Source organism: Lolium perenne, chromosome 5, assembly GCF_019359855.2.
Source record: "Lolium perenne isolate Kyuss_39 chromosome 5, Kyuss_2.0, whole genome shotgun sequence".
In the NCBI taxonomy this organism is placed as follows: Eukaryota; Viridiplantae; Streptophyta; class Magnoliopsida; order Poales; family Poaceae; genus Lolium; species Lolium perenne.
This window is the reverse complement of record NC_067248.2, coordinates 119286717-119307752: the sequence shown is the minus strand read 5'-3', so window position 1 is coordinate 119307752 and position 21036 is coordinate 119286717. Positions and strand designations below refer to the sequence as shown.

Genomic DNA, 21036 nt, shown 5'->3' with positions numbered 1-21036 from the left:
GCTGCACAATCTTCACACAATACCATCGTGTTGTTTCTCGCTGAATTCCGGCCTGGTAAGGAATAGAAGAGACGCATGGGCAGGTTTGGAACACCAACATCCATGATTCAGATCCATCTTCCCGAACCTAGCCATGGCTTGTCCACCGGCCGAATATGTCACAACTCACAACACCGTCGAGGCTGGCTGCTAGAGGTGAATCGTCTCTTTAGAGTTGCCCGAGTGTGACCATAAGGTGTTATTTTGTGTCAATTAATATTCAGATGCATCCAAAAATGTGTTATTTATTAATTAATAACATTGAAACATGTAACTAAGAGGCGGTACCTGACACAACCTATGCTAAGGTTAGAGAAGACAAAATGCGCGAACATTTTATCTGGGCAACTTTATGGTCACACGAACCTTGCAAAACGGCAGGTGGAAAATAATCTAGAGCAACTTTATTCTCTCACACCTAATTCGAAGACAATGGAAACAGGGTAAGTCCAAGATCACCAAAAAATTGCTTTCTTACAAACAAATATTTCTGTGAGTGGAGGGGGGAATCAATTTCCTTTATCTCATTTATAAGCTTTATTGAGAAACCGGATCTCTAGATATACAAGCCTGGTAGCCAGCAGAACATTACACCTTTGCTATGATACAAATCTCACTAGAAACCTGGAGGTACAAGATTCACAGAAAAACTTTACAGAGAAGGAATTACTTGCTGTGGTTCTGGGAACGGCACCAAAGGGCAGCACAAGTGCATCCTGTAGCGTGGTGGTTTTCGCTCTATGTCATATGGTTATCTTCAACGATGCCGTCTACGGTGAACCACGTGAGCAGATGTAATTTAAGTTGAATTATCTATATTGCACCACTCTGTAATTAAGAATCAGATCCTCTGGCTTCTTCCAAATATATGTTCTCACCGTCGCTAAACTCATCTCAGGCGACAGGACCTGCTGCATAGAGTATACTTTAGCACAACTGCACAAGACACACACTATATAGCAACTTGCTCTCAAACATAGAACATAATGTGGGCTTCTTCCGTTAAATACATAGCAGGAATTAGTCTTACCTTTTAGTCCATTAACATACATTTATCATACTGCCTTAATACAGCTACTAAAATATAAATTTACAAATCAATGATAAGATGTTGAAAACATCAAACCAAGGTTGTATAAATGCCTCTATGAGGAATAAAATTAGAACTTGTAATTTGTAACATTGATCTCCAATGATAAAGTTCCAGAATATATCATATTCCCTCCCATCCCAAAATAACTTGCTCAACTTTGTCTAGAAAAGGTTGAGCAAGTTATTCTAGGACAGAGGGAGTATTATTTATTCATATATGTGGTTAATCTGGAACGGGATACTTTAAGTTAATGCAAAAAAAAAATTGACTGTGGACGTTATAAATTAAGCTCATAACCAAAAATATATACAGTTAGTTACTTTAGACTAAACCATTCCTTAAATTAGACTGCAAATGAAATAACACATGCAAGATATTAAAAATGAATCCACATTAGGGAGCTATTATTGGAGAAAGACGATGGGTAAAACAGGAATTCTCTGGATAATATTGATGCATTTCATCTGTTGAAACATAGGCATTTATAGTAAATATATTTGACGTAAACCTGCAGAAAAAGGGGTATTTTCCCTTTTCCTACCACAGGTCGAACTGTACAAGTACATCTAAAGGAGAACAAAAGTACTAGATGTGCAAATACTTGCCTGGTTGTTGCACAATATCTCAACAGAAGGTTTTAGTTTTTGCCATGACTTTAGTCCAAGCCTTGAAGAACTATCTAGGGTCGTTAGTTGTGATGGACCAGAGGTCAAACCCATGCCAAATGTGCTGTCAGGACTTCCATCCAACGGTTTCTCGAGGACGAGCTTCTCAACCACATAGTTAGCAACCTGTACATAGAGAGAAATTAATAGAGAACATAAAATAAAATGATACATAACAATAGCAATAACATGTTCATAATATGTAACTGTGGTATCCAGTCATATTATGAATATTTGTATGATTCAGATCTAGATTCTGAAAAATAGCCAGTTAGACGCCTATTATGTACGTAGTTATTTCACACAAAAATAGAACTAAATAAATAGAAAAACCTAGTTAATTGTCTCCCCAGACAAAAAGGCTTAGCTATTTCCACGCTTCTCCCCACACGTATGTAGCTGATTAACATATGTTTGTTATACGGGTCGCGAAAAGCTGCTTCCATTCGTCATCACATGCACATTTTTTTATCAAGATGAATTCGCCATTTGCAACTCAGAATCTTTCATTTGTTCTGCAGAATCGAATTCAAGAACATCTTACTTTGAGAACCCGCAGTATCCGTGGAGCACTGAGTTTCCCTTGTGTAATGTTTGGTGCAGGCGAGCCTTCAGCCGCATGCAAATAAAAGCCACACCTATTTTAAGAAGGGAAACTGCGTCAGGGAAAATTTTACCCCAATACACTAATAATATATGCAGAAGGCATCATATTTAAATTTCCATTTGCTCTTTTCCTTTTTTTCAGTCAACAGTAAAATCATAACAGCTTCGAGTTCAAGGATGAATAATGACTCAACAGTAAAAGTATAACATCTTTAGAGTCTTGAAACTCCTCGTCACAGCTAAATGGGGAAAATATATAATTATATATATACGAAAACATGCTGCAACTGATGGGTTCGAGGTCATAGAGAAATGGCTTGACAACAAACTTTGAATAATTAAAAGTTAAGCAAATCATGTAATCTGGGCAATATGCAACAAAGTGTTTTCCCTTCTAAAATGCTTTGCTATTCTATTCCCGAGGGTAACTGATATCCATGGATAGCAAACATGCTTCAACGATATAAACAAAACATATCATCTCAGGATAATAAGAATTTAAGATGAATAATTACTTTGTATTCTCTTTTGGAAACCGACTGTTCTCGGCACAGTCCACACACCACCACGGGAGATCGTCCTCAGTTCCATCCAAATCAGTAATTCTCTTTCTCCAAGGTCCTCCACTAGAACTTTCTGTGATAATTGATGGAGGTGAAACCGTCGAGAACTCAAACGAAGGAAGCACATTGTTTGCATGGTTCTCGGCTCCATCATCCACCTCAGATCTTGGATGGGGTGAACTTTTCAATGATACATCTTTCCCTATTGAACCGTCACCATTTGACAAGCTATGTGGGCCAGGTTTCGGCCTTCGTTTACTCCAGTGAACTAACAAACCACGAAGAGTCTCGTGAGCCAAATTAATCTGCACAATTTGTGGGAACAATTGTTCAGAAGATGACATTGGGTACACTGCAGGCAGAATATCACTTCTAGTGGCAACCATATTTTGGCAAAGTGAAATTCTTCAATACTAAAAATATTATCAACCTTTCTATTGAGACATAAGGACATAGCTAAGCTATTGGTTGAAAAATATTCTAAACGATGAGTTGCATAATGATATGTTTTTGTGCAAACCTTAAGATCTTCCTGTGCTCCAGTAACATTCAAGTCAACTGCATATATTTCTGCAGAAAAGCATTGTGGAGTATCCAGGTGGACAGACAAACATCCCAATCGAGCGTCCATGGTAAACCACGCAGGTATGCTAACCTAAAATAAAGAAGCATGTTATGTTGTATGGTTATATGCAGAACCTTTTTTACACAATACAGAAATCATGAATTTAACAGTAATACCATCTCAAATAACTCCTTTTTTTTATCCTCAAAAGAAACCTGCACAAACAAAATGAAGTGGCTTAGCATTCTAACAAACACCCAGTTTATCCAAAAGGATCCAGTAAGAACCGTGAATTTCTCAAACTGGGACACGAACTAGCGATGCTACCAGTTCTTAAAATTTTCATATCCATGAAAAAAAAGTTCAATCAAGACATCAAGAGGGAACAGAAACCTTGCCAAAGTCTTCAATAACAGCTCCTCGAGTAATCTCCCATAATTTGACCGAACCAACAGTATCCTGTAAAATACGATCAATGTGGATGATGTGACTTGTTGCATTTGATAACAGCAGAGATAATTTGTTGCATTTGATAACAGCAGAGGTAATTTGAAATTATCTTATAATCACCTTTGTCAGGACATGCCTTCTATTATTCATGATCTCATGTTGAACTATTGCTGGAACTCCAGGAATAGTGAAAGATGGCTCTTTGTATACAGGTACCTAAAGTGGGTTAGAAAATAAAAAAATAATATTATGAATCAGGCAATAAGAATAGGTATACTGTTGAGTAGAACAATGACATATGAATCATGAGCACATAACAGAAGACTCCAAGGAAAATAAAAGAACTTTGGATAGTGCTTGACGTAGCCTAAAAAATTTAGAAGTAAAATAGCCAATAAAAATGCCCCGATATTACGTCACCAAAAAAGCATGGTGGGCTACATGGAAAATTAACTTACTCCCTCTGTCCCTATTTAGGACTTTAGGTGGCGCACACATTTTTCGAGGTTTAAGTTAAGCCATCGATTTTACCAAGAAAACATGAGTCATTTGCTATGCATGTTATACCACTGAATTTGTATTCAAATGAAGTTTTTAATGGTATAATTTTTATAAGACGTAAGACATGTAATATAGGTTAAATTAATGGTCAAAGTTTAGACACACAAGTGCCACATGCATTGGGATGGAGGGAGTAAGATAAGTTATGTTTACAAACTTGCCACTGCAGAATCCCATAGATCTATAATTTGTCTTCAAAAGTTACTTTTTACCACTTTCCTTCCAAAGTGAGTGTACATAGTTAATTTCTATGTACACAACTAGATCATCTGCTACAGCAGGTGGAACTATCATCACAGATAGCATGCCTTGCAAATAGTGAGTTATTATGACCCATCTAAGAACTGTGAAGTCATTGCTCAGATCAGAACACGGTGTCTTTGATAAAGCAAGAAAAGATGTCAGGCTTACAGGTGCTGATCCTTCTAAAGAAGCTCTTGCCCTTGAGAATGACAAATTCCCAGCTAAGAACGAGCCACCCTTTTGAAAAACTTTTTGTGGTGTCTGCCCTTCAGCTGGCCATCCATAAACAGAAGAATCAGTTGTTGCAACCCATATTGTATCATCTTGCAAGGACAACTGTAGGATTGGGTGTTCATTTGTGCACAGTAACACACTCTCTCGTGTGGACAGATCTGTCAAGTATACCTGTAACAACAGTAACCAGAAGTTAAGAACTTATAACTAAATCCATTATTCATACAAAATGAGATTGTTTTACTCACAGACTGATCTCTGCCACCGCTATAAACATGACCAAATGAAGGGGTGGTTGCAAGCGCCCAAACTGAATCAGTATGAACAGCATAAGAATGCACACAGCGTTGCTGTCCTAGATCCCATAGTCTGCAAAGTATGAACATATGTAGACAAGATCCCAGAATTATTCGCAGCATGATAACATGTGATTATTCCTGGCATCATGACCAGATACAGAAAATATGAGCTGTGTATTTACCTTATCATTGAATCAGATGAGCCTGATAGACAATACCTGTAAAAATATGTTGCACCCAGGGTTAACGTGCTCAAACTTCCAACGAAAATAAAAAGGTATCAACGAAGTTCCACAAAGCCTGAAGGTATTATCTTGTGTCAATCAACACCGTATTTTAGGACTTGTGGCGAAAATCAGCATTTAACCATTTGAAACCACATGTTACTTCTAAATATGATACTCGGCTGCCACAATCAAAGCACCCACATTCTGTAGAGTTACTACGCCATATGAGTTCACGTCGCCAACTATAACATGTGATTGGGGAAGAGAGTAACTAGGCCTGCTGATACTGGGTTTTGAGAAACCATACCATAGTTATATCCTCAAACTAGAGTTTTTTGGGTAGTGGCATTGCCTCACTAGGATAACAGTCCATTGCCTGACTAGGATGGCAAGCAGGATGATGACTGGCGATTAATGTCATGCACACAGACTCAACCCTTACTGTAACTTAACAGACACTGTATGCTTATTTCAACAAAAAGATGATTGAGAGAGAAGTTTTCTCCAAAATATAAAGGGCTTGTTGTTCACCGCAACTCTAGCAAACTAATGCTGGACCAGGAACATATAGATTGGCCGTAATATTGTAAGGAGTGCACTATGGATGATAAATTTATGGTCTATAGGTAGATTGGCCATGATATTTGTAAATAGTGCACTATATAATTCACCTTTGAAGCATCTAACGTCATGAACTCATGATAACCACTCAGTGCACTCAATGTATTGAAATGTGTATCAGGGCAAATCCCAACAAAAATATTAGCACCACTGACCCACTGCTCTTTCATTTATGACAAATGTAGAAAGCCAAACTACACTGTACATTAAACTTGGTAAACCAAGTACTACCATATGAAGTAAAATCTGCCAGTTAGGGACACATGCCAACTTACAAATACAAACTACATCAGCATACATAAAAGTAACTATGGGAAGTTGAAACATAAGCTATACATTATTATGGCAGCAGTCAGCACAAGAAGCTACGATAGATTCATATGACAGTATGAAGTACCGTAACAATATGAATGAATGTCAATTCAAGTTTTACAGGATCCTGTTAAGGAGACGGAATAGCGTATCTTATATTAATCTATGAGAGAACTTAATGCTGCCTAAACACAAACCTTCCCGTGGAATCAATAAGCAAAGCCCTGATATTGTCAGTGTGCCCTCTCAATTTCATGTTTTTTGAACCTGTCCTAGGATCCCAAACACGAACAACCTATATCAAACCAGTAGAAGTCTATAAGAAAAGGTCCAAATAAGACTGCAGTTAACAAGTTTCGTACTTGCTCTCAAAATGAAGGGTGTAATACCTTTTCAGTACCACCAGAGACAAGCAAGGTTCCTGTATCATTCATAGCAAGTGCATAAACTGAATCCTTGTGACCTTTGGCAGCAATTGGATTGTACCCATGTGGTTTCCCGTTGGTGGAAGCAATGTTGCCACTAGAATTTACATTGCACAAGGTTGACAAAGCAGGTCCAGAATTTCCATTAGGAATCTCGTCCTCTTTTGCATCTACAGATTTGGTTACAGGAGCAAGAGCAGCATCAAGATCCCATATGAAGACCTCACCACCAAGGCCACCAGAGGCTACGATATTGCTCTACAGTAAGAAGGCACGAAAAGCATGTCAAATATGTGAGATAAAAAACTAATAGTTCGAACAGAATCATAGGTCTGAGAATATACATTCTTTTCAGCTGCAGCAAGACAGATCACATAATCAGAATGCTGGCGGAGGGTCTTGGTACAAGCACCATCTGATAAGCAATTCCACACCTGTGAAAATTCTGAGAATATAAAGCATGTAGATCTAACAATGAATATTTGAGAACAAGGACCACTGAAACAACAAACCTTTATAGTGGTGTCTGAGGAACATGAAACAAGATTTTCGCCAACGAGAATGGCATCATTAACCTGCATAATAAAGGTGTCAGCATGAACAACAGGCAGTACTCCAGCAGTAATCGAGAGAATCCTCAAATGAAAGCAGAAATAAGGGGTTTCATTTCCATGAAGGATGTATTTCTCCATCTGCTGACAGAATACACTGCCTAACTTTCATATGTGGACCAAGAAAGGATCATAAAACATACAGAAGTCTTCTGTCAACTTATCTTGTTTTATGCGAATACAAGTAAGAAAGAATTTAACATATGTGGCAAAGGTTTAAAGCCTTGTCCCCTCTCCCAACTATTGTCCTGATTAAGGGTGTGCAAAAAGTGAAACCAGCTCAAACCGTGGAAACCGGCAGTTAGTACTTAGTTCATTTTCTTTCACATTTTCAATATCATCTCCAGAAGTGTATAAAATTTTGAACTAGCCCAAACCAGCCAAACCGTGTTTGCATAGGCTTAGTCCTGATGACCCCCCACCCTTACTAGGATACACAAAAATCGGACTTAAACAGCACAATTAAGAAATACAAAAAGGGGAAAGAACATAGAACATACAGAAATGAATTGAATGTACAAAACTAATAATATGTTATCAAGAATAATAACAATAAACTAATAATCAATCAGTATATTCAATAATTTGCCCCTAAAAAGAAAATATCACATGATTTAACGTTCAAATTGAAACCTCGGAAAGGATGTGATAACCGATAAGATATATCTTGAAGTTTCAACAAATAAAATTAAAAAACATAGGTTCATTACCAATTTAAGTAAATACGCTATCACTATTTCAAAATACAAATTAAGCTGAAACAGGGACCAAGGAAAACATACCCAATCAACATGTGACTCAAAAGTTGCTGAAAAGTTTGCGTCCCCATTTTGGTATTCCCATCTCTTCAAGGTACCATCGCGACTCCCAGTAAAGAGATAATCGCTTGTACCAGAAGCAGAAGCGTTCAGGTAAGACAAGCAGTTGATCCCAGCACAATGCTGAAAAACAAACATAAGGAAATGCGTGAGGACTTTTTCTGGATCAGGAATTGTGTCAAGCTTACCGAAGTACCTGAGAGCAACTAGATCCAAAAATTGAACTGACAACAATATTTCGTTACAACGCGGCGCTGACCTTTTTATTATCAGCATCGTTGAGCACATATGTAAAACGCTTCTCCTTTCTTGGTCGAGTTGAACCAGCTGCGTTTCCAGCACTCCCGACACGATGCATTGAAAGGTGGGTATGTATCGAGAACTGGAGTAGCTTCACATACAAACCAATGGCAGATCGTTTCGAATTAAAGATGGATGAATATATCAAGTCAAGATGCACATATTTGATAAAGAAATTTGAGAACGCATAATCTCCAATATGCTAATAAAGTTCCGCGGTAGAGTAGGTTGACATACATAACCACGGGAACACGTTGGCAATTTTTGAGCTAGAGATGATAGTGCATCTAGGAAAACTTAAAGTTGAGTAGCAAAAACTCGAAGTTACTCAAATGAGCTCACTAAATTACCACTATAATAAGAATCAACAACATAACAAGTTTCTTTCGGGATGAACAGAAAATGCCAAAACTGGAATCACTTGATCAATCCAAGGTAAGATACTCTGACCCCTAATAATTCCTAGAATTTTTCAACTGAAAGTTTAATGATTCCACATGTGGCAAAACAAGTGGACACAATACCGATATGCACCACGGCGCTAGTCAGGCAACACCAGTACTTAGCAGTTATTACACAGGTAGGAGAGAGCACATAGGCTTCTGCCTTTAGGAACACTGATAAACCACCATCCAGGGGGTAGCTAAACAGGGGGCACGGGGTCCAGTGAAAATAATATCTGGAAATAATCTACCGCGGGTGTAATTGTTCAGGATCTCAAAAGCAGCAACTAGTTCACGGACCGAAATACATGCGCGGTTAGCGCGGATGCACCCGCGCCTCGACAGTCCTGCCTACGGGGATTAGGGTCAACTGAGACCGATCTCGAGAGAAGGGATCCGGCTGGATTCGGTTGCTCACGGGCAGGAGCAAAACGCGCAACAATCCGACGAAGCTAGGGCTTCCTTACCAGCAAAAGGAATCGAGTGCCGGCGCCAGTCCAGGAGCGGCGGACGGGATCGGCGGCGGAAGATCACGAGGCAGCCGAGCCCCGCGGCATGCGGGAGAAGGCGGCGGGGGAGGAGAGGGGGCTCGGGGTGGGGTTTCGGCGGCGAGAGACCCTGGGACGGCCCCGCGCACCGGGTTTGGGAGCGGAAGCTGGGGCTGCTCGATCTGGTTCGGGGAGATTGGGGTTGGGGTGGGGAGGAGTACGGCGGGGTTTTGGGCGGCGGGCGGCGGCGCGCGGTGGCGGTTGTCGCGGCGAGGGGAGGGGCGCGACGGGGGGCGGAGCGAGGTGGAGGTGGAGGTGGAGGTGGAGGAGGACGAGGAGGAGAAGGAAGGCAGGTGGGTCAATAGGTGTCGTGTGCTACGGCTTGGAAGGGCCGGGCCGGCCCTTGGAAATGGGCTGGGTAGAATGTTCTACGATCCTGGGTGGGTTCAGTGGGCCGGAACGGGCCGGTAGGCGGTAAATAGGAAATATACATCGGCCACTTAACCACGCGTATATAGCCCCATAAAAAAACTTAACCACCCTCAGAATTCTCGTTACTCTCTCCCGTTCTAAAACAAACAAATAGCACTCCTTTTAAAATTGAACTGTTATCTCTACTACTTATAAATGCACGAAGTTGCGTTGGAAAATAAGATCTCTGCCATTTATCCGCGCGAACACCCCATTCTCCCCACCCCTCCACCTGATCGCATCCTAAAAATCAGGAAAGTGATTGCACTCCATATTTTCCTCCACCTCCACCATGAATATCCGCCCCGACTCCAAATTCCTCGCCGCGCAAGGCGCTTCCCATCGCGTTGGACCGCCCAGGCTCTGATCTCTTCACGAATGCATGCTCCACTGCGGCCCCTGTCCTCGCTCGCCGCCGCTACCGCGTTGGACCACCCACGCGTTCCATCGCTGAGGCTGCCACGAATCCTCACGATTGCCTGTGATCAAGCCACGCACCCTCCTCCCCAGCTGCTGGTACTACTGTATTTTTCCTCTCGATCCGGCGGCGACGAGGGCCTGGCCTTCACGGACTAACCGCCGCTAATGCGACACGCCCGGATTGATCATCACTTTAACCAAGGTACTCGCTCTTCTACCGCAATATCGTTTGTGCGGCAGTCTCACAGAACTGTCACCATCGTGTTTTGCGTGTGTCCTGAATTCAGAGCTCGTGTGCCTGGTTCCGGGGCTGGACGAGATTAGCCTCAAATCGTGCGGGTTGTTATTATTTATCTTGTTATGATATGAGATTTTCAAAGGGTCAGCCCAGCTTGGCTTATTTGGTTTCTGTTCTGATGGTCTATTTCTTTTTGATAAACGATATGAACCAGATTGCTTGTGATGGATCTTGCAGAATGTTATCATACACAACATCTTATGATGTTTGATTTGAACGCATTTGCAAGCTTCTCATAGTTTGATGTTAATTTGCAATGGATATTTGGTTGTTCAGGTTAACTGTCATCGTAAATATAATTTAACCAGAAGATCTGGTAAGTGTTTGGAAAAAACAAAGATATTTGTAATTTTTCTCAATCGTACAAGTATAAGAAGAAAAAAATACCTGAATACTGAACTGTATTTTCATTGTTTTACATTGTAGCCCAAAATTCAGTTATGAACTAATATAAGTTCACTGACTCAGTAGATTGATATCAGATACTTTAGAAGTTCTTAAAGATTTAATGTTCACTCACTACTATTCGTATCGTATTTGATATGCAACGAGGTTCATGCAAACATTAATTTCTCTAATTTGTTAAGTCTGAACGTGTAATATTTACTCCTATATCTTTTATTAGTTAACATGGGGTAAAAAAAACTAGCAGTTTGGCATGTGTGCTATGGTTATAGATGACAAGGTTAGAGGGAAAAATTCATGTATAGGAGTTAGAGTGAAAATATTAATATCGGAAATTCTGCTTCTACTGCAATACTAATACTTTCATTCATTGTGAACTCCGGTGATAGTTAAAGTCACAGAAACGAGAGACTCAGTGGAGAGAAAAAGGAAGTTTGGTGGAAAGAAAAGTAGAGGACTTAGCATATGTCATTTGAGCACCAAGATAAATCATTGAGCTTCTCATTACCATATAGTCCAGTATTCTCTTTGAATTAAATATTTTCGTTCCTAAACACCAACACTACATGGACCAGTACATACATCACTACATCGTTGCACATGACATACTGAATTTAGCTAGGTCCTTCGCTATTTGACCCCAGCAAAGGAATGACAACTGGTTCTTGTTAGGTTTACTATTGCAGAGCTACATCTAATATCTGGATAGCTAGGATCTGCAAAGTATTAACATAATTTTTTTTATACCAACCACGCTCAACACAAAATTCAGCCAATTAAGCATTTCTTTTATATCCTATAGATGAGCAAGATTCAAGAGCTTTCAATATCAGTCCATCTCCTAATATCATTGCTCCGTCAAGCATCTTCCCAGTAGCATGGTGTGCAGCCATTTCTATAGAAAAATTATAGGAACCATGCATTTGTGTTTCTATAGTTGAGTTTAACGTTTATGTTTAAGTGAATGCGAAGGTACTTGCACGAGGTGGTCGATAATTCGATATGCTATTAACTATCCATTGAGATGAAGAACTTGTTACTTACATTTCAATTTTCATGAAGGATAAATACTAATACTATGTCCGTTGATCTTTTGGGTGTTTTCGGGATGAATAAATGTGTATTTATGTTCACTCGTGCCATGAATGTCACTACAGGGATGGAGGACATCCAGCTCATAAGGGGGCTTCACTTGGTCGCCGATATCCACTGCCTTGATTACAAGAGAGACTACGAGGTGAATATTGTACATGAGAATTGGTAGTAAATATTAAAAAATCAATTATGTGCCCAACTTCTATTATGAAAATGTGCAGTTTTTTGGTTCCGTCATCTTACTTCCATGCCATAATTTACACTTATTTCTTTGGAGTGAAAAATTATGTAAAGTTGTTTGGGAACAATTTTCACATTGTTCATATACGGATCGCTTAAGAATGTTCTTTTGTTAAACATCAAATTTAGAAATGCATCAAGTTCTATCTGTAATTTTGATTGCTATCTTGTGTAGTTGTGATTTGTTTAATGAAGAAAAGAAGGGTTAGTGTATATTTCGAGAAGTCTCATATTTCTATGAAACCGTAAATACAATAAGCCTTTCTTGGTTGTGTATACTTTCCTTGACATCAGAAGCCACATGGACGTGCATTGCACGCCCACAACTACAATTGCAAGATTTTCTGAACGTCATACTAATTGTAGTAGGCTTTTAAAACAATGTTTGCATTAAACCTGGGCTGAGAACATGACTTTACTTCAGCTTCTAGATTGTGTTTCCATTCCGATCTGAGCAATTGTCATCAAACCATTTTTATTTCTGTTGTTGATTAGTTATACAAACAGACACATGTATAGATTAGCATATAATGTATTTTAAATTTAAACGAATCTTTTCAAAAGAATTTTTGTATCAAAAAATGAAGACGTGCGATGCACGTGCAAGCTTACTAGTAAGTTGAAAGCACACGAGTACATCTGTACCGCGAAGTTAGCTGATCGACAACGGTACTAAATTTTCCCCTAGTTTTCTAGGGTTTCCTCCTCCCGGTGGCGATCCCGCCGACGAGTCCAATCCTACCCACCAAAACCGCGCCCAGTAACCTAGTTCGTCTCTGCCCCGGCGTCCTCTGTCCTCGGGCTGACTAAGGGGGAAGCTAGTCCTCCTGTCCGGCCTTGGTTCGGAGAATTTTGGTGGCGGGTCGTACTAGGGTTTTAGGCGGCGGCGTGATCGGCTCTTAGAGCCCAGATGGCGTCAACCTGTGACGCTCGATCGGTGACAAGCGAGGGGAGTTCGAAAGCGAAGGGGAAGGATCCGATGACAATAGATGCGATGCTTGAGCAGCTAGATTTGCAGGATGAGGAATTCAACGATTTGGACGTGGATGAGGTTGAACAGGAGATCTTAGAGAGTGTACAGTGGATGGCGCTTGCGAGGGTCTGTTGGCGTCCGAAACCCACCGGCGAGCTACGGCTGGCAACACGAAGAGCCGGGAACAACCTTAGGGCTGCGGCTGGCCCTGGTCCCTCCGAGCGACGACCCGCAAAGCTCCTGGTACGCACGTCCCGATGCTGGTGCAAGGGCGTGCCACCTGATCTATACCTGATCAGGAAGGTGATGGATTTGCTTCGCTTAGTTTCCTGCATGGCATACACGTAAACATTAAATACGAGCCTCGATCGGCTCTCAGGTTGTCCTGTGAATCGGCTCAAGGAGCCGATCCACCCATGACTCGTATGGGGTTTACGATTGCATGGTGGTCCTGCTTGATCAGAACAAAGCTAAAACGACCTACGACGATCTAGGGTTTTCACCGCATAATCGGAACATCCTACTCGTGATTGAGCCTGGCAGCCACGCACGGTGATCATAAACCGACCCTAGACAAGGCCTAAAAACCAACATTAAGTTGATCCCCGGAACATCTTGTCTAGGGTTAGCAAACTACACCCTACGTGCCACTGGATCATTCAACCCGTTTGTAAGGCCTAACTATGCAGATATTAAACTAATCCTTGATGAATCAAGGAGCGATCATAACGGATCGGATCTACTAAACAATGGTCAAGCAAGATGCCGCCCTTACACCTAAGAAAGGTGTAAGGACGGCTAGACGTCTAAGGGTTGCATGGACGAAAACATGTAGCACGGTAAAGCAATGCTAACCCTAACACATCTATGCGATCTAGGCAGCATGATGTTTACCCGGAAGAAACCCTCGAAACAAGGGGTCGGCGATGCGCCAAGATTGGTTTGTGATGAACGTGATTGTTGTTTTTCTTGATAACCCTAGATACATATTTATAGTCCGTAGACTTTCTAACGTGGGAATAATCCCAACCGTGCACGAGCCAAACTCTAACTAACCGACACGTATCCTATTTATATTTACAGATACAAGGGCAAACTAGCCCAAACTTCGTGTACAAGGCCGGTTCGCGTATTCTTCCATGTATATTTCTTCAAGCCCAATCTTGATCGCGGCCCACCTCTGACTTGGTCAAATTCTGGTGATAACACATGCCCCCCTGGTTTTGGAATTGATAATTTCAAAATCACTCTGCTTTTTCTTCGTCGGGTCATGTCGTGGCAGAGCAAAACCGTCGCAGTATCCTTCATCATGATGCCCTGCCTTCTCAACTTCTCCGCGTGATTTGACCGTTGTTTTCTTTTTTTCTTTGGGCACCACCTCCTCGGAAACTGCTGTGGCATTGAATCTCCACTATATCCCCTTTATTTAACTGCGCCGAACAGTTCGCCTCTTCATCCCCTTGCTCTGTTCTGGCTATCGGCACCCAAAAATTCCCAATCCAGAGCAATGGCTTCCTCCTCTTCCTCCTCCGCCTCATCGGATCTCTCCTCCCAGTCCTTCTCCTCTTCGTCCTCCTCCAGCTCGTCGGTATTCTTCGATTCTTCCTCATCCCGTGAGCCGACGCCGGAGTGGGACCCTGTGGCTGCTCAGATGAGGGCGCACAACAGGCGCGCCCCAGAAGAGTGGGACCAGGAGGACCACGCCTCCTCCGTTTGGTCCGAGGACGACAAGTCCTTGACCAGCGGAGACGAAGAGCTCCAGTTCCTCGCCGACGGGGAACTGGAACCGGAGAGCGAGGATGACTCGTTCTCCTGGGATGGGTACACCTTCTCCGAGGAAGAGGAGGAGGAAGACGACGACACCGACTCCCTCGAGGATTACCCGCCGGCGAAGCGGTTCCGCGCCGGGTCAGACGACGATGACGACGACGACGATGACGTCGACGATGAGGATGATGAGGCCCCCCCTGGGGGCCGCTGGAGCAGTGATGAGGAGCCCGCCGGCAGCAGCGCCGACGAGAGCTCCGACGACGACGAGGGCAGCAACGGCCCGTAGACTAGGACCTAGTAGCATAGGCCTAGCAGTAGTAGATCGGCCAATAGGCCTTTCTTTTGTTCTTCCTTCCTTGAGCAATCGGCTCTTTCTTTGTAAGAAACCCTTTATTAACGAAGAAACATTCCCCAATTAATTTTGCTTCCTTGACGATTTTGCCGATTGTCAAATGAAGTCAATGCACAAAGAACCGATGGCAGGGCATCGGCTTATGCCATAAACATGCTTTAAGGCCATAAAAGCTGCCTACTCACACGGTCAACAAATCCAATTCGTGTCCACGCCATCTCCTGGTCTCAAACGCATGGATTCAGCAAAATCCACAGGAAAATCACCTCAGATGCCATGAACTCTGGCATGAAACCGATTTGTTAATCCGCTTCATTGAGTTTTGTTCCTCTAGAGTCGATGGCTACACATCGGCTTTTTCGTTATTCTAAAGTCGATGTCCATGCATCGGCTGTACTGATATCTATATTTCTCAAGTCGATGCCTGCGCATCGGCTATGATTTGCATTAAAAAAAAAATTTACTGGCCGATTTCTTGAATCGGCCCCCATTTTACTGGTCATCCCACATGCTTGGGAAATATTTCTTGAGATGCTGACCATTGACAGCTACTGGGAACTTAGCGCCGTCCAACTGCTCCAGCATGTATGCATTACCCTTCAAGGCTTGAACGACTTTGTATGGACCGTGCCAATTAGGAGACCATTTGCCATATGCTTTATCCTTGGTTCCTAATGGCAACACGGCTTCCCACACTAGATCACCAACTTGGAACTCCTTTGGTCTCACCTTCTTATTGTATGCACGAGCCACCCTGGCTTTATTCTCTTTAATCTTTTCCAACGACCAAAGTCTAAGTTCCGTTGCATCCTCAATAGTGTCACTCATCAAAGCTGCATATTCTTCAGCTGTTAGATCATTCTGAAACGTGACACGTCTTGATCCAGCCGTAATTTCCCAAGGCAATACGGCTTCCTGCCCATAGACAAGCTGGTAAGGCGAAGTCTTTATGGCTCCATGGCATGACATGCGGTAGGCCCACAAAGCTTCTGACAGTGTTTCATGCCACACCCTAGGGTTCTCGTCAATCTTCCTCTTGATCAGCTTGATCAGGCTCTGATTAGACGCTTCAGCTTGCCCGTTGGCTTGAGCATAATATGGAGATGATCGGATCAGCTTAATCCCCATGTCATCGCAGAATTTTCTGAATTCTTTAGAAATAAAGACCGAACCTCCATCGGTCGTGATTGTTTGGGGAATCCCGAACCTATGAATGACGTGTTCTTTCACAAATTTGATAACATCTTCTGATTTTACCTTCTTCATAGGGACGGCCTCCACCCATTTGGTGAAGTAATCTGTAATGGCCAGGATCCACTCGTGGCCTTTGCTCGACGCAGGATGGATTTTGCCTATCATATCCATGCCCCAACCTCGGAATGGCCAAGGCTTGATGATGGGGTTCATTGCTGATGCGGGTACCATCTGAATTTTCCCGAACATCTGACACGCTTGGCATCCCTTGTAGTACTTGAAGCAATCCTCAAGCATAGTGGGCCAATAAAACCCTGATCGCCTAATCAGCCACTTCATCTTATGAGCCGATTGGTGAGTTCCACAGGCGCCTTCGTGCACCTCATGTAAGAGCCGATTAGACTCAGTTGGCCCTAGGCACTTGAGTAGTAACCCTTCCAACGTCCTGTAGAACATGTCATCTCCTATAAGGACATATTTCATGGCCTTGTATCTTATCCGTTTAGGTGCCCCCCGAGCCGAATCCTTCAAGTAATTGAAGATATCGGCTCTCCAATCATCTGTTCCAGAACCGCACACGAACTTCGACCCATCTGGTATGTCCTTGTACCCTGACGCCATTTGCGCGAGATCATTGGCGTCGGTATTCTGAGATCTTGGGACCCAATTGAAATTGATGTACCGAAAATGCGTCATCAGCTCACGACATTCCATCCAATATGGGAAGAGCGACTCACTCTCGCACTTGTATTCTTTCGTGAGATGGTAAATTACCAACTTCGAGTCTCCAAAAAGCTCCACCGCACGCCGGCTTCCGGCGAGCAACTCCAGTCCCTTGCGTACTGCCTCATACTCAGCGACATTGTTTGTGCAAGGAGTAGATAGTCTGATGGAGAAGGAGTATGTTGCCCCCCGAGGCGACACGGGCAGAATGCCGATGCCACAACCATCGTCACAAGCCGATCCATCGAAGAACATAGCCCATGCATGTATAGATAGTGCTGCTATATTAGTATTGATCCGTTCAGCTATGAGATCGGCCAACGCTTGTCCCTTGACTGCTTTTGCAGGCTGATACCGGAGATCAAACTCCGATAGCGCAAACATCCACTTACCAAGTCGGCCTTTCAAAACAGGAGCCGACAAAGATGTGCTTGACAACGTCGACTTGCATATGACGATGATTTCTGTTGTCAAAAGGATGTGATGGAGCTTGGTGCAGGTGAAGAACAGCAGAGGCATAACTTCTCGACCTCGGGATACCTTGTCTCTGCATCCAACATCCTTCGCTGAGGTAGAATACAACCTTTTCAACGCCCTCGTAGAGTTGCACCACCAACGAAGCAATGGACGTGTCGGCTACCGATAGGTAGATGTAGAACGGCTTTGTCCCGCCGAGGCGGAACTAGCACGAGCGGTGTTGTTAGATACCGCCTAATCTCGTCAAACGCCCGCTGCTGTTACGCCCCCGATGAAACTCGTCATCAGATTTAATCTTGACCAACGCCATGAACGGCTCAATTCGTCCCGAGAGATTAGAGATGAATCGCCGACGAAATTGATCTTGCCGATCGGACGTTGGAGCTCCTTCTTCGTGGTAGGCGGCTGCATGGTACGTACGCCTCCCGACTTTTCAGGCCGATCTCAATTCCTCGTTCATGAACAAGAAAACCTAGGAACTGACCGGCCGTCACACCAAAGGCACACTTCTTTGGATTCATTCTGAGTCCGAACTTCCGAGTTCGGTCTAGGATGCGTCGCAAATCATCTAAGTGTCCTTTCATGGAGACGGACTTGACCACCACGTCATCGATGTAGATTTCCACCAACTTGCCGATCAGATCATGAAAAATATAATTCATGGCTCCTTGGTATGTTGCACCGGCATTCTTCAAACCAAAAGTCATGACCACATATTCGAACAAGCCCACTGATCCTGGTACTCGGAATGCAGTCTTGTGTATATCTTCTGGGGCCATGAAAATCTGGTTGTAGCCGGCATTGCCATCCATGAAACTCAACACCTTGTGGCCAGCAGCTGCGTTGATTAATGTTTCTACCACAGGCATTGGATATTCATCCTTTGGGGTGGCTCTGTTAAGATCTCGAAAATCTATGGCCACACGCCATCGGCCGTCCTTTTTCTCCACAGGTACAATATTGGAGATCCATTCAGCATACCTGCATGGCCTGATGAACCAGGCGGCTAACATTTTCTCGATCTCTTTCTTGACTTCTTCGAGGATTTCGGCCTTCGTCTGACGTGCTCGTTGTTGGAATGGCCGAAATCCTTTCTTGAGAGGGAGCCGATGCTCAATGATGCTCCTGTCTAAACCAGGCATCTCTGTGTAATCCCATGCAAAGCAATCTGGGTACTCTTTTAATAGAGCTATCATCTGGCTCCTGAGATGTGGATCTAACTTCTTGCTGATGAAGGTTGGTCGTGGCTTATCCCCAGGACCAATGTCGACTTCTTCTAGCTCATCAGCCGATGTAAACCCATACCCTAGCTTTCCGTCACCTGTTAGATCGACACTGAACACAGGGAAAACGTGTGGTAAAGATAATATGGGCCGATTGCTGGAATCGGCCCCCATCTTGATTGCATTGCTCAAAAGAGGTTTGCATCTTGTTCGTGCTTCACTATCATTACGTGACATGCTTGAGACAAGATCATTACTTTTTATTTTTTGGGGCCGATCACAAGGATCGGCCTTCCCATGTACGCTCATAGACTTTGCTCCTGTTACACGGTTAGGCCGGTGGATAAGACCAGCCTCACCCCGTTTTTTGACACGTCGATGTACTCGCAGTCGTCCAAAGTGATGCCTGAGAGTGGCTCTTGGCCTTCCGTCTCCCAAACGTTCATGCCAGCCGTTGAAATCTCGGCTGTATCGTCTGCCTGGACGACTTCTACCTCATCTCCATCCTTTGTATTAGGCATTGGTGCATCGTAGATGGAATGCAACAGTTGGCGTGGATCCAATCTCTCCCTAGCAGGACAACGTAAGTGCTCTTGCTATCGACAATGAAGAATGTCGTAGGGATGGTCTTCCTCCCTACGGTCAGATCCACGTTCAGAACACCTTGTGCATCAGATGCTTGGCCGTTGAAATCGCTCAGTGTAACATTGGTCTTGATCAGATCCGAGCTAGAGCGTCCCAACCGACGTAGCATGGAGTATGGCATGATGTTGACCGCCGCTCCGGTGTCCACCAGCATCCTATTGACAGGCTGTCCATTGATATAACCTCGTAAGTACAGGGCCTTCAGGTGTCTGTAGCTTCTTTCACGTGGCTTCTCAAAGATAACCGGCCGTGGGCCGCAGTCAAGTTGTGCCACAGGTGCTTCGTCTAATCCTGGAGCACAAAACTCCGCTGGAAGGATGAACACCATGTTTGTACTAGCCGATGTCTCATCATCGGCTTTCCTTTGCTTGGGGCGCCACTCCATCTTTTGTGGTCGACCCTCTTCGTCCAGGGTTCGTTGAATTTTCGCGGCCAGATCGGGCCGCGCCTTCCTTAGCGTGTGCAGGTATAACCTTTCGGCTTCCTCCAAGCCACGCAGTCGCTGAACCCTACGCTTTTGGGAACGGCTGAGTCCATCAGGGCACCACCTTGGCCGGTGGTACCTGTCCTCTTCTTCTTCGTAGTCATCTTCTAACTCCTCGAGGTCTTCTTCCCGAGAGGACTCAGTTTGCTTGTTCCTAGATGGGAGAGGCCCGAGACGTTTGAACACTGACACGTCTGCTGCACCCTTCTTCTTCTGTCTACATTCTGGGCAGTTGCCGATTGTAGGCAATCGGCTCATTCCTGAATCCCAGTAGTGCTTGAAGAAAGGACAGTCCCAGTGCGTGTCCACGTCGTCTTGTTCTCTTGACCTTTCCTTGGCGCGGCGCTCGTATCTCTCCTCATCGCGATCATGCCGACGATGTCTCCTGGCGTCCCTGCTAGCTAGACGATCCCTTTCATCGTCGCTGTTGTACCGTCGGCGCTGGTCGTACTGACTTACATATTTGTTGAGGAGATGATCAGAGAGAGGTCGTTGATATCGCACATTCTTTACTTCTCCCTCTGTGATGTAGCGTTTGCCATCGTGCCGGAGCCGATCGCGTGGAGCGGCTTCCTCTTTGTCCTTGTTGCGAGAGCGGCTGCCCTCGCCTTTGTCCTTACCAGAGTGGTGCCCAGGCTCGACCATGTTAATGCTCAATGAGAAACCTGGCTGGCACCCTTCCGGGTAAGCGTACTCCACCGTG

At 43.7% G+C, this 21036-nt stretch overlaps 1 protein-coding gene across 3 annotated transcripts; it reads right to left on the bottom strand.

The window, feature by feature from the left end:
* Window positions 1-483: 483 nt before the first annotated feature.
* LOC127299732 (uncharacterized) lies at window positions 484-9889 on the bottom strand. Of its 3 annotated transcripts, none has more exons than XM_051329764.2 (18): window positions 9543-9889; window positions 8592-8723; window positions 8297-8455; window positions 7416-7478; window positions 7248-7337; window positions 6868-7161; window positions 6676-6773; window positions 5501-5536; window positions 5268-5388; window positions 4954-5190; window positions 4102-4197; window positions 3925-3990; window positions 3708-3746; window positions 3487-3621; window positions 2919-3271; window positions 2342-2435; window positions 1738-1923; window positions 484-950 (listed from the first exon to the last, which is right to left on the bottom strand). In XM_051329764.2, the coding sequence occupies exons 2-18, from the start codon at window positions 8688-8690 to the stop codon at window positions 849-851; spliced, it is 2268 nt and encodes a 755-aa protein (XP_051185724.1). In that variant the 5' UTR covers window positions 8691-8723; window positions 9543-9889; the 3' UTR covers window positions 484-848. The 3 variants fall into 3 exon arrangements, with proteins under 3 accessions (XP_051185724.1, XP_051185725.1, XP_051185726.1); XM_051329765.2 differs by having other exon boundaries at window positions 8592-8714; XM_051329766.2 differs by having other exon boundaries at window positions 484-947; window positions 9543-9888.
* Window positions 9890-21036: the final 11147 nt, after the last annotated feature.